The sequence below is a fragment of the Peromyscus eremicus genome, chromosome 5, assembly GCF_949786415.1.
Source record: "Peromyscus eremicus chromosome 5, PerEre_H2_v1, whole genome shotgun sequence".
Lineage (NCBI taxonomy): Eukaryota > Metazoa > Chordata > Mammalia > Rodentia > Cricetidae > Peromyscus > Peromyscus eremicus.
The window spans coordinates 135,091,577-135,105,060 of NC_081420.1; the positions used below are offsets into that span (position 1 = coordinate 135,091,577).

The window sequence follows — 13,484 nt, forward strand, 5'->3', positions numbered from 1 at the left end:
AGCAGTACATTGGAGTCTGGGTTTGGTCCCCACCAGTGGAGGGGGCGGGGCTTGGCTGAGAGCATGAGGTTGTATCTTTCGTTTGCTGAGTTCTTCCAGGGATCTTGAGCAGGATTCTCTGAGTGCGTGCAAGTCAGGGCCCTCCACTGTTCTTCAACGGCAGCAGCGAGCACATGCTGAGCACTCCGTGTTGCTGCTCCTGTTGCAATGTGTTCAACTGTCTTTAGCCCCTCGTTCCCTTCCCTGTGTAGAGAATTTGAAGACTATAATGTTTTCAATTATAGTCTTATAATTATAGTTTATAGTTCAGGTCATTGTTATTCAGTAGTTCAAATAAGTGGGTTTTTTGTTTTGTTTGGTTTTTTTGGATTTTACAGCCCCTGTAGAGCAACTCAATAATCCGTCATTCCCACAGGACCCAGGCCCCCAGTTCTCCCTCTGTGAGCCAGGGCTTGCCCTGTGACCCCCGAGCCCGGTGTTGTCCATGTGGACTCAGGACAGTGTACTCAACAGGTGTGGTTTGTGGTTTTCCTCCAGGATCATCCATGAAGATGGCTTCTCTGGAGAAGATGTAAAGCAGTACAAGCCTGTTGTCTACAGCAACACCATCCAGTCTCTGGCCGCCATTGTCCGGGCCATGGACACTTTGGGTGTGGAGTACGGCGACAAGGAGAGAAAGGTAGGAAGTCTCTGAGCCCCTGGGCACCGGGAAGAGAGGCCCTTGTGACCTCCCTCCTCTTGATAATACTCTCCTGGTCTGCTGGGACCAGGAGAGCTTGTGCTCCATGTGGGAGGGAAGGTGGTCATCACCAGCCTAAGCCATTTTACCAATCCCTGGCAAATTTCAGCGACTTCTGTGACAGGTAAATCTCTCCAGAAAGTCACCAAAAACAAAAGCAAAAAATAAATAAATCCCTGGTCTGTTCTGTAGATGAGAAAGAGTGAGAGAATGTTTTGAGTCGGCACAGCCTGACTAAACACCTGCCCCCAGACAGTTAACTTGACGAGAAGACTATTTCTTGGACAAAGTCCCCTTCACTAGGTACCATCTTCCTCCTGAGGAGAGCTGTCCTTGCCTTGTGGGAGGGAAGCAGCCACTGGAACTGCCCCTCATTGCTCACCCAGCGATGCGCTTTCTGCCTCTCCTGGGAAGTGTGAGGCCCTCCTTCCTGTAGTCAGTGTTCTGAAACAAGGACAGTTTTCCGATGATAAGTGTGTAAAGGGCTCTAGCCGCTGCAAGGCTAAAGCACAACCACTGTGGAAAAGCTAAGCGAAAGGAAGGGGTGAGAAGGAAGTGTGAAAACCACCTGACAATGCTCAGGGTCTGACAAATTATCTGTGACAGATAGCTTTACATGTAAAATTTAATATGTTATGCACAAATCCTAATTCCATGGGGCAGAGTCACCTCAGCTTAGGTTGGCACTTAGAGGGCCTAGAGTAATGGGTGGCTGCCAGAGTGGCTGCCGGGGGTGAGCAGCAGAGTCCTGACAGATCCCTTCCATCTGCTGCTCCCCAGAGGCAGGACAGGAAGCTGACAGCATGTTGCATGTTCTTCTCCAGGAGACCAAGGGCATGTGGAAGGGGTACAGGGGTGCCTCTGGTTCTTCGTTCTTGTTCCTGTCGGCATTCACTGTGCCTTCGGGTGTAGGAGTGGGCACAAAGGGAACAGTGTTCAGAGAAAGCTGATGATCAGAAAATACCTGTTGGGGCAACGAGGACAACTGGTGCACAGTGGCTGCAGATGAGTGTCTCAGTCATCCTCACAGCAGTAGCAGTGGCTGAAGATGAGTGTCTCAGTCATCCTCACAGCAGTAGCAGTGCTGCAGATGAGTGTCTCAGTCATCCTCACAGCAGTAGCAGTGCTGCAGATGAGTGTCTCAGTCATCCTCACAGCAGTAGCAGTGGCTGCAGATGAGTGTCTCAGTCATCCTCACAGCAATAGCAGTGGCTGAAGATGAGTGTCTCAGTCATCCTCACAGCAATAGCAGTGGCTGAAGATGTGTCTCAGTCATCCTCACAGCAGTAGCAAATGGGAGCACAAAAATAGTCATCATCTGAAGAGCACCTGCTCTCTCCAAGGGCTATGCTGAGCCCTGTGTTTATTCTACCTGAACACAGTAGGTCATCAAAAATCATCCCTTGAGTGGAATTCTATTCTCACTTTCCCCTTCTAAGAAAAGGGCAGCACTTGGAATTTCACCCCCAAATGGCCAGGTGTACACTGCCCAGTACCTGTGTGTAGCCTTGTGTGAAGTGCTGCAGAGGTTCAAGGCTGACGATGAGGTGTTGAGGAGCTGGGCATCTTCTTGGGAAGATGGGACTCACACTCTTGAGCATGGCCTTTCTGTTACCTGTGGTCAAGTCTGGGTAGGTTGCAAAGACAGAGGGACCAGACTGAGAACTTCACTCGGTGTTTCCCAGTTCCCAGCACTGTCAGAAAGAATTCAGAGACTGGTGGACAGAGGGAGCAGCAGAGAGGACACTCACTGCAGGAGAGTTACACACTCAGGGCGTGAACACAGGCTTCTCGAGCTCATGCTGTCCAGTGTTGAATAGCTCATCTTTTGGTGAATCTTAATGGAGAGGAGGATATTTCTTGAATTGAATGGTGGGGGCAGGGACAGAGAATGGGATGGAATTTTCCCCAATCAGGTTTCTCCTGGTTTTTGTCCTTCTATGGGGCTTTCCATATGTGGCATGGTGTCACCTGCATAGTAAGCATAGGCAATTTTACCAGGTTAATGATATGGAGATGCCATTTTAATGAGGCAAAGGACAATTAGTGGTCCTCTTGGTCAGCCATGTTAGCCCCAGTGGTTTTGGGTGGTCTTACTTCTTTACCTTTGAGGGTCATGTGATGTCCAGCTGCCTCAGTCTCTAGCCCCCTTGATGTTTGCCTCTTTTTTCCTGTGCCTGTCTAGGTGACCTCATTTTCTTGAGGTAGTAAAGGAGGTTCCTTAGGGGAAGGAAAGACTACAGTGCTTGATGTCTAGGTATGGTTTGAAAGGTGCCTGTTTGTGGGGGAGGGGGCATGGCCAAAGCAGCCACCCAGTCCTGAGTGCAGGCAGTGGCTGGTAATGACCAAAGGAGATGGCTGACTGAGGAGCAAGATTAGAGTGTGGGCAAGGGTGAGAAAGTTGGGGATACAGGTAAGTCAGATTTGGTAAGCCCTGGAAGGTAGCCAGTGTATGATTTTACCTGCTGACAGGATGCAACCATTGATAAACCGTGCTAGAAAGAGATGGGATGAAGTAAGATTTTAGGAACTTCTGATGGCAGCCTTAGGGTGGCCTCATCAAAGAGAGGCCAAAGTGGGGATCAAGCCTGGGAGCTGTGGCAGTGGAGTACACATGAGATGTGGGGTCAGGTGAGCAGTCTGGAGTGAAGGAGCACAGGGGGGTCTAGGGACAAGAGGAACTGATGGCCTTGGTGATGCACTGACATTGGGCAAGAACGAGGACTAAGAACGAAACGCTTGTGTGACCAGCCTGGAGCAGAGGACCAGCCCGAGGCAGAGAAAGAGAAGGCTGCCGGGCAGTCTGCTTTCAGGACCGAGAGCTTCAACAAGTAGATGGGGGAGTCAGACCGTAGGAGCCGCAGGATTGGCTCCAGGAGAGTGGAAACTTCTGCGTTTGATCGCCTAGGACCTTTGTTAAACAATGTACACTGTCATTTAAAGAATACTGTTTAATGTTTAACCCTAACAACCACCTTGCAGTAGTTGCTACTGCTGTCTTTATTAGTGGAGCGGGGCGGGGCAGAGAGCAGCAGAGTGATGCACCCAGGGCCCTTCTACACAAAGCATGTATGTGGACACAGAGACATACTTGCCTAACAAAACTACAGTCCACAGAAGAGGCTCATATAAACAGACAGGCTCGGGCCAACCAGGCGAAAGAGCTCCTAATCTAGGACTGGTCCACACCTGTAATCCCAGCACTTGGGAAACTGAAGCAGGTGTATAGTAATCTGAGACTGCCAGGGCACCGCACAAGATCCTGTCCAAGTTTAATCAGAAGAGGAATTTGAAAAGGACCAAAAAAATAGCAGCACCTGCTGCAGGTCTCTTATTCCCTGTCTTCCTGGTGTCTGCCTTAGCCCACACTCTGGGACCCGCCCTGCACTCGTGCCCAGTTCTCCAGAGACCGTCTTCTCCACCCCAGCCTATGGGCTGCCTTTGCCTGTCTCTTCTGTTTTTCCTGTGCCTCCCTCCGCCTCCTTGTACCCTCTTTGTCTACCTGTGAGGGACTCCCTCTCTACCATCTCCCTTTCTCCATGTCTTTCTCTGTGTCCCTCTGTCCCTCCCCTTCCCCCCCCCCCCCCCCCGCTCCCACTCCCTTCATCTACCATCCTGGAACAATTGCCTTCACCTTTCCAGCTGAAATTCCCAACTCCCCTTCCTCCACCTCAGCTGAGCTCACTACGGAAGGAAGGACTGAGGAGACCGGACAGTGACCGGGCTTGAATGTTCACCTTAACAAGAGAGTGGAGGAGTGAAGTCTTGGAGTGATCACACGTTAATAAATTTTACCACACACGTGCATGTGTGTGTATGTACACAGATATAAAATATGCTTTTGCATTTATAAAATATAAACTAATGGAACAGCCGACAACAGAAGCTGAATACTTCGAATGCAAAAGCCTCCGAGGTGAGGTCTCTTTCTGCCTCGTGTCCCTACCCTAGCCCTCCACTAGTCACAGAAGCCAGAACTTCTTCCCCAAGGCCAGTCATAAACTTCTCTTTCTGTGTGAGGGATCCTTACAAAGAAAGTCTCTGATGGTGTGTGGCTCCCCTGACCTCCAATGGCAAAGGAACCCAAGCAGGCCTTACTGAGCTCCCCTCATTCACAAGTACGGGAGACCACAGTCTTTTGGTCCAGTCCGTTCTACACAGCTGTTGGTCTTCACTGAGCCTCGACATAAAAGGATACATTTCCCCCACACCTCTCAGTCTTTGCTTCTGAACACTCCTCTGTCACCTAAAACTTTGATTAAATCCATCCTGCTTTCTTGTTCAGCTGACTCTAGTGATGGGTGAGAAGAGGGCTTAACCCTTCTCACCCGTACAGGAACAAAGAAATACCTTGAACGTGTGAGGCTTAGATGGTCGGCATGCTATCGTTTCCTTCTTAAAAAATATTTGTACACATGCTGATTTTTCTTAATTATAAGCTCCTGGAGAACAGAATACACACCTAACATATGCCTGACACTAGAAATGATGGCTACTGGATTCAAATGCCACCTCTACCTGCCACTGCAACTGTCTGGCCCTGGGAAAGCTCCCTGACCCCTCCAACTTCCATAGTTTGGTCTGTACAAGACTGATAGAGTGAATAAGACCCACACAGAGCTGTACATAGATACCGCCAGACTCAGAAAAATCCTCAGCACAGTCCAGCTATTCTGTTCATTATTTGTTTAAAATTATTAATTTCATTGATTAGAAAAATAGTGATGAACTGTCCTCCCAGAAGTCTAGTGAGGAATAGGCAGGGCATTGTCTCAGTTCTTCTTGGTTAGTGTGGAGGTGCAATGCTCAGAATTAGCCATTCAGTGCCACTGACCCAAGCAGGGCTGAGGCTTAGTGCTGGCTGGAATAGCAATCCAGGGATTGTTCCACCAGTGCCTCACCCCTGCTCTGGAGATACGGCAGCTCCTGGGAGAGGCAGAATCAAAGTTTATACCTAGTTTCCAGAATGTCACTGGGTGAAAGAAAAGTTGAGATTTGAGTTGCCCGATGGAACTCGGAACAGATCTTTCTAATTGTGGAAATGTGTCGTCTCTACAGCACAGTGTGGTTCACACAAAGTCTATAGCAAAGAAGGATAGGATGCCTTTGGGCCTGCGTCCCCCAGCCTAATGCACAGGGCGTTGTCAGGCCTGAGGAGAGGCTGTGACTAGAAGCAGATGAAGACCCCAGATGCACTTATCCTAAACTGGGGCCAAGAGGAAGCAGGGGTACCTGCACAGATCAGACACTGAGGCACCCCCAACCCAGCCCACAGCCTGTCCCCACCTGCCTTTTCCTCCCCACATTAACTCTTCCAGTCAAGACAGTCTCACTCTGTGACCCCCTTTACACATGGGACAAGTATGCGCATCCGGCCCAAACAGAAGAGGCTTGCTTAAGAGAACATGCAGTAAGCCATGGCCGGACCTGAGGGCCCTGCATTGTATGTCAGTTCCTTCCAGTTCCTCAGCCAACTTAAGACCACATTTCTTTCCTTCACAAATCCTTATACAGTGCACGAGGTATCAGGGATGGATACAAAGATTTGGGGTAGGGGAGGCAATCCTGTGCAGAGGTGAGGTCCCTAAAATGAAAAGGCAGATGCCTTGATTTTTAAAGCTTCTGCCAGCCCTGCCATGCTCATGCCCACGACTCATGCGGCTGGATCAGCCTGCTCCATGTACCATGTGGCTGGGTCAGGCCCTGGGCTCCTGGTTTGAGGGAGGCACCCACTGCTTACATTCTGCTGAGCCGGCTGCTGTGCCGTGGTGTGGGGTCACAGCACCAACGCTTGTCCCCACTCTCCCTCTAAAAGGAAGACCCAGCTGTAAGGAGTAGCAGTCCCCGAGTCTTGGCTGCTCCTTCTGATCTCTTGTCCCTCTCTGGCTGCACTCACAGCTGTCCCCACTACTCTCCTTGGTGTTTCTGTATCTCCCCAGCCAGAGAGTGAGTCTGGGAGGTCAAAAGAGAATGCTGCTTTTCATGCCTTGACCCCTCACTGGCCAAAGCAAGGCCAGAGTGGCTTTCTGGGTTCCTCCATGTGTTCTTCCAGCTGAGCACTCGTGCAGTGGTGGGTTCGAGCAGGAAACAGACACAGCAGATAGCATTTTTGATACTCCTGGAAGTTCAGTCACGGCAGGCGTACTGGGGCACTAGTCTGCTACCCTGACCAAATCTCACCTCTTCCTGCTGAGACAACAGAAGCTTCCTCTCCCTCAGTTACACAACTGGTGATGCTAATGAAGACTAGCCACCAACATCATGAGACTGTCTGTAGATTAAGTGACTCGATAGGTATAATATCTGAGAGGAGGGATCAGCACATAGCTAAGCAGTGGTGTACCCAAGGAGTTATACCTTTTCTGCTGGCGTTTCTGCTTATGCTCTGGAGAAATGGAAAGAAGAAAGGAACAGGTGAGGACAAGTCCACTTCTTGTGTGATAGGCATTTGGTGAGAAGACAGGGCCTAGTGGATGATTATTCCCACCAGTGAGTTTAAGACATGGGGCTAAGAAGAACCCCTTTTGTCTGACCTGTAGTTTTCCCTGTCTCATAAGCAGGTTGAGAGCACTTGATAGGCAGTCACATTGACCCTGGATTCTGTCTGCAGACATCAGATCAAGGACTATGGGCCAAGCTCAAAGATGAAGGGCATTCCTGTAAATATCCAGACTGAGTAGGATTCCTGCACAACATTCTGAAGAGGTCACATTTGAACTAAATTCCTGGGGAAAAAGTACAGTTAACACAGAAGTCCCCTGTCCTTCCTTCCTTAAGCTTTTGCCCAAGTAGCAGGCTGGGAGGACATGCTCTCCAACTTGTTCTTCAGGCAGCAAAGGGGAAGACTTGCCCTTGGTGACTATGCTGTCCATGTGCTGAGATGCAAGAGACCTCAGCGGCAATGGCAGCCCCTTCTCTTGAGTTAAGTCACTCCTAGATTTCACTGTGCAAGCTGGGATGCATTAGGCTTCAAGTGAACATCACCACACATGTAGTAGCCTAAACCATGGGGATAGGCACTGTTTGCTGGAGAAGGGTCCCAAGAGCCACCACTCCCAGGGTTACCTTGACAACTGTACAGCACCAGGATGTTGGGTGCTCTTGGTTCAAAGGAAGAGAATATAACACACTCACAAGGAGTCCAGAGGCAGAAAGAAGTGGGGCAGCCTTGGGCTTCCCCCTACTCCACATTGGCCACTCTAGCAGGACCTACAGGAGGAAAGAAGTTTGGGAGATAGCAGCCAGCAGGTGACCCTGCAAACTAGGAATTAAATAAAAACAACGTAGATGCGCTAAGTCGATGGAAAACCTCATCCAGAGGTCAGGAATGATGAAGGGTCCTCAGGCTGATGGCATAGGTGGGTCATTTCTTCATTTCTTGCCTTTGTCTTCCCACATCAGCTCAGAAGTTCGAATATTGCCCCAAGAGGAATTGTGGGCAAAGAAACAGCTGGGTGGCAGGTAAATCTTGGTGCACAAACCTAGTGGCAGGAGCATCCAGGCAAGACTCTCCCCAGATGAGCAAGTGGGGTCAGATGCCCACAGTACAGGCCTGGTACCCTTGTCTCGCCCTTCTCCAGCATGTTAGGTTCCCTGGTCATTGCCAAGGCCCCAGTCAGTATCCAGTCTCTTAGTTTGCCATGCCCGGCTTCTTTGCCACACCATGCAGAGGGAAATGGCTGTTCAAGTGTGGACCACTAAATCTCTACATGGTGGGTGACTGCAGACAGGTTTTTTTTTTTTTTTTAATAAGAAGGAAAAGTGAACAGTAAATGAGAATCAACCACAGGCCATAATGCCTCTCTCCCACCATCTCTTTGTGGCTCACTTTTACATCCCTCCACTCCATGCAGCCCCGATTGCTCTGATCTGATGGTTTACAAGAAATATGATTACAAGAATGAGAATTAAAATTCCAATTATCAACCCAGGTGAGTGCCCCCTACCCGCCACTCCCTTTGAGTGTCTGAGACCCCATACCCCATCACTGCCACAGGAGGACCTTGTCTTTGGAAAGGGAGTATCCTGGGTACCTCCTTTGGGCTCAGAATGGGCTTTAAGTTGACAAGCTTCCGAAAGACCCACTGGCTTAGAAGACATTGTGAACTGCTAAGAGAGCCTGCCTGGCCAAGGCCATATTTAGAAGTTTTGGAATATTGAGAAATTAAGAACATCAAAAACAAGAATTTTAATGTGTTTTAAGTGCATATGCTTGAGATATACCACAAATGTAATGGAATAGGGTTATGCTCCCTACAAAATAAGTATAGGATTTACCAATGTATTAACTTACAGTGATAGAGCTGGTCACATGGTCCTATCATGGGACACAAGCTGGAGCTGGTGGTGAGCTTTGTACAATTTACCCCAAGAGGTCTCTCTGGGGCTATACTTCATGCCTTATTTGATCTTTGCCCTCTATTAGTCCATGCTCCTTTGTAAATGAATCTTTCCTTCCTCAACACATAGAGAAGCCTGTTGAACCAGTAAGGCACATTTCGTATTGTTGAAGGGAGCAGGGAATGAAAGGGGCTGTGTTTTTTGTTTTGTTTTGTTTTGTTTTGTTTTGTTTTGTTTTGTTTTGTTTTGTTTTGTTTGAGGTGCCAGAATCACGTGGATGAAGCCGTGAATCATAGGTTCATCAAGATAGATGGTCCAGGCAGTATCTGTCCCGCCTAACCCAGCATGGAGATCCCACTAAGTGTATATAAGGGGTTTGCAGTGTTTCACGTAGGGTAGAATTATGTACTCAGCTTCCTGTTACTCTAATGAAGTACCTGATGAAATTAATTTACAAGAAAAATGGTTCATTTTGGCTCACAGATCTGGAGCATTTAGATCAAGGTCAGGTGGACTTGGGTCTACTAACGGGTGTGCCATGTTAAAGGTGAGAAATACATGGCAAAGAAAACTCACATCATAAACCAGGGAACAAGAACAACAAAAAAAGTCTGGGCATGGTGACACACCTCTTTAACTCCAACACTCAGGAGGCAGAGGCAGGAGGATCTCTGTGAGATCCAGGACAGCAAGAGCTACATAGTGAGACCCTATCATAAAATGGGGACAGGGGGTTGGAGAGATGGCTCAGTGGTTAATAGCACTTTCTGCTCTTTCAGAGGACTCAGGTTCAATTCCTAAGGTCCACATTCCTAAGCTCACAACCTTCTGCCCTCTTCTGGCCTCTGCAGACATCAAGCAACATGGTATACAAACACACATGCAGGCGAAACACACATACACATAAAATAAATCACTGTTTAAAAGACGAAAAGGAAGGAGCTAGGGTCCACGGTCACCTTCAAGGGCATGTCTCCAGAGCCCTAAGGATCCCCTACAAGGTCTTGCTTCCTAAACATCCCATGTCCTCCCTGTAGTGCCATCCAGGAAAGCATGGACCTTTAGACAACACCATCCTGGAAGCTGGAAGCAGTGTCCACCTCACCGTCAACACCCACAACCATCCATGTGTTCACCTGATCCTTGTTTCCTTAGCACCCCCTCTTCTCTATCTGCTGGGGAGCCAGCAGCGGTCTGCCACAACTCCCAGAAACCTCTAGTGGTAAGTTAGGAAGCTCGGGTAGCAAGTAATTGAAGACACAATCAAACTGGCTTATTCAAATAAAAAGCAGCCCGCTGGAGAGCTGGGGCTTATGTAGCTCAGTGGAAGAATACACTCCCTCATAGTCACAAAGCCCTGGGTTCGATCCTCAGAACCAGAAACATAAAACAAGAATGACAGTCAGCTGACCAATGATTAAACAGTCTAGCGGCACTACTTCAGGTGAGGTTTGATTCACCCGGATTCTCTCTGAGTATGCAGTCAGTCTCCAACCGCAGACTCCACAACAGGGCTTCCCCACCAGTCGGGAAACAGGCTGCAGCAGTTGTCCTAAGCCAGAGCACAGGGCCATCTCTCCCCTGAGTACTATGCAAGACCTGGGATCTCTGCCATCTTATTGGCCCAATTAGTACCGACCAAGGCCTGGCGCTGAATCAGCTACTGTGACCAAAGGATAAGACTCTGATTGGCCGAGGGGTTCCTAGGATGAGAGGGAATTTCCCATAGGAAAACCAGAAAGTCACAATAAAAGAACAGAACAGAAGTGGCTACTGAGGAGGCCATCGTAGGCCACGCTAAGTCTTTCCTTGACTTTGGCCCTGACAGCTGTGCCTGTGTGTGGAGAGGGATTCACGTGGTGATGGAAGGCCAGCCAGGCTGCTTCTAGTATGTCCATGATAACCAAGCTGGCCTGGAACCGGCACTCCTCTTCCCATAGCGGACAGCCAGGGCCCTCCAGGATCCCAAGTGACAGAACACATGGACACTCAGCCCACCTCCCACTCTGCTGGCCTTACCTGCCTTCCCACTGGGGCTACTGAAGGAGATAAAAGGGGGAGATGGGCAGTTGGCAAGGAACTGGGATCTTTCCCAACCTGTCTGAGACAGCTGCGGCTGCTACGGTGAGCCTCACTTTAGAGCTTCTGGGGGTGGTCATCCAGGAAAGCCAGAGGCAGGCTTCCAAAGTGGACAGGCTGGGAGTTCTGGGCCTGCCACTTGCTGCCTTTGTACTTCAGGCTCCCACTTAGCTGGGCTTCTCGTTTAAAAAGCAGAACTGATACGGGCACCTACTCACAGGATTGCCCTGACTGACACAAGTTAACACACTTTTGGCTGGGGTGAGAGAGAGAGCAGTGTTCACTCATAAGAATTCCATAAAGGCGGGGTGTGATTCTTCAGCCCCTCAGCATGCGTACAGTGACAAGCCAGGCCCGAAGTCCCAGTGTGACAGTTGTTCAAAACCAGACACAAGGACAGCACCCAAGGGCTGCCAAGCTACCACAGGAAAGAAATGGTGCCATCTCCTCTGGGGAGCCTAAGCACCTGCCCACTTCTTCACCATGCAAGGAGGAGCATAGGGGCCTTCTTCTGAACCAGACCGGGCAAGAGAAGCCCCAAGACATGGACAGGAGGGAAGGAAAGACTCGGAAAGGAGGCGAAGAGCAAACAAGGCTGCATGACTGCCGTGTGGGGAACACGGGGCAGTCACCCGTCAGGTGTCTTAGCCTTGGAAGATCCTGGCCCGAAGCAAACACTCCCGAAATGGCAGCTACTTCTAGGAATGCCGTTCCCCACCCCTCCAGCTGAAGGTATCTTCCCCTCTCCTGATAGCATCCAGTTCATTCACTAATTCATTCATTCACGTATTAATTTGAGAATGTTCGCTATGCCCTGCTGTATGCCAACAGGATTGTAAGCCCTGGGCACAGTGGTGAACCAAGAGCCAACAGGCCCCTTGGCCACCCCCAACACACACACACACACACACACACACACACACACACACACACACAATCACACACACACATACACACACACACATACACACACACACACATACACACATAACACAAATTTCTAAACAGTCTTATCAAATAAAATAAAAAAAAAAACCTCAGGGGAGCCAGGTATTGGAGTGAATTCTGAAAGATCAGAGACAGAACAAGCCACAGCCACCTCACCTCGCCAACTTCTCAGCCGATCCTGTTTCCTCAAACTGGAAGCCTCTAAGTCCTCATCTGAATGGATCTCAGCTGAACTGCTGATAAAAGCCTAAAAGGTTAAAGGCCCCTAGTCTCTGGGTCTCATGCCTTACATACCTTTCTGCTTCCTGCCATCACTTCCTGAGATTAAAGGTGTGTGTCACCATGCTTGGGTGTTCCAGTGTGGCCTTGAATTCACATAGATCCAGATGGATCTCTGCCTCCAGAATGCTAGGATTAGAGACATGTGCTACCACTGCCTAAACCTATGTTTAATGTAGTGGCTGTTCTGTTCTCTGACCCCCAGATAAGTTTATTGAGGTGCACAATATCACACACACACACACACACACACACACACACACACACACACACACACCAGTTCTTCCTTGCCTGATCTCTGTAGAGGCCAAGCTGATACGAAGAGGGAGGAACTAGCTGTGGTAAGAGACCTGAGAGGGGAGGAGAACACATGCAAAGGCCATAGTCAGCAGGGGTCCTGACCCAGTGTGAGAGTCTAAAAGCAGCCCAGTGTCAGTGGCACCCAAGAGTCAAACATGACAAGAACAGAGGGTAAGGCAGCAGGAGGAGGTGGGGCAACCCTGTAAGAAGAGCTCCTAGGCATGGAAGGCATTTGGCTTTGTTCCTGGCTCAGCCACTGCAGGTTGTAAGCAACCTTGGCTTGCTTTGGAAGATTACAATGGCTGGAGCAGAATGCTCAGAGCAATTGAACAGTGACAACAGACGAGAGCTGTGAGACTCTTACAGGCATCCCAGGATGGAGAGGAGCCCTGTCAGGCCAGAGAATTGGTCTTGTTCTGGGTCTGCCCATAGCCTCCCTGACACGATACCCTTCCTGGTTTCCCATGGTGTAGCCTGGCAAAAGGTACTAACCCCTGCAGATGTCTGTCAGGGAGCAGATGGAGACCCTACTACCCCAGCCCTACCCTCCCTACACTGAGCATCTCAGGAGAAACCACTGCCAGCTTATGCAACCCAAATGCTGCTACCTCCTCTCTTCAGTGCCAGCTTAACTCAGCCCCCCCCCCCCCAGCCTCAGTTCCCTCATCTGTAAGTCAGGGATAGAGTTTATACTCAGATAACCAAAGCCAGTTCTTGCAACACAAAGGCTCCAGCAAATGTCACAGTAACACACTCCACCACTGGTGCCCACAGACCCTTTCTGACCCAGACAGCAATC

The 13,484-nt window shown here is 49.5% G+C and overlaps 1 protein-coding gene across 2 annotated transcripts in view; it reads left to right on the plus strand.

The window, feature by feature from the left end:
• The window catches only part of Gnao1 (G protein subunit alpha o1), a 159,028-nt gene that overhangs the window by 84,897 nt on the left and 60,647 nt on the right, over positions 1-13,484 (plus strand). For both annotated transcript variants that reach the window (XM_059264559.1, XM_059264558.1), the window contains exon 3: positions 538-679. In XM_059264559.1, coding sequence (XP_059120542.1) covers positions 538-679 — 142 coding nt within the window. The remainder of the gene's footprint in view (positions 1-537; positions 680-13,484) is intronic.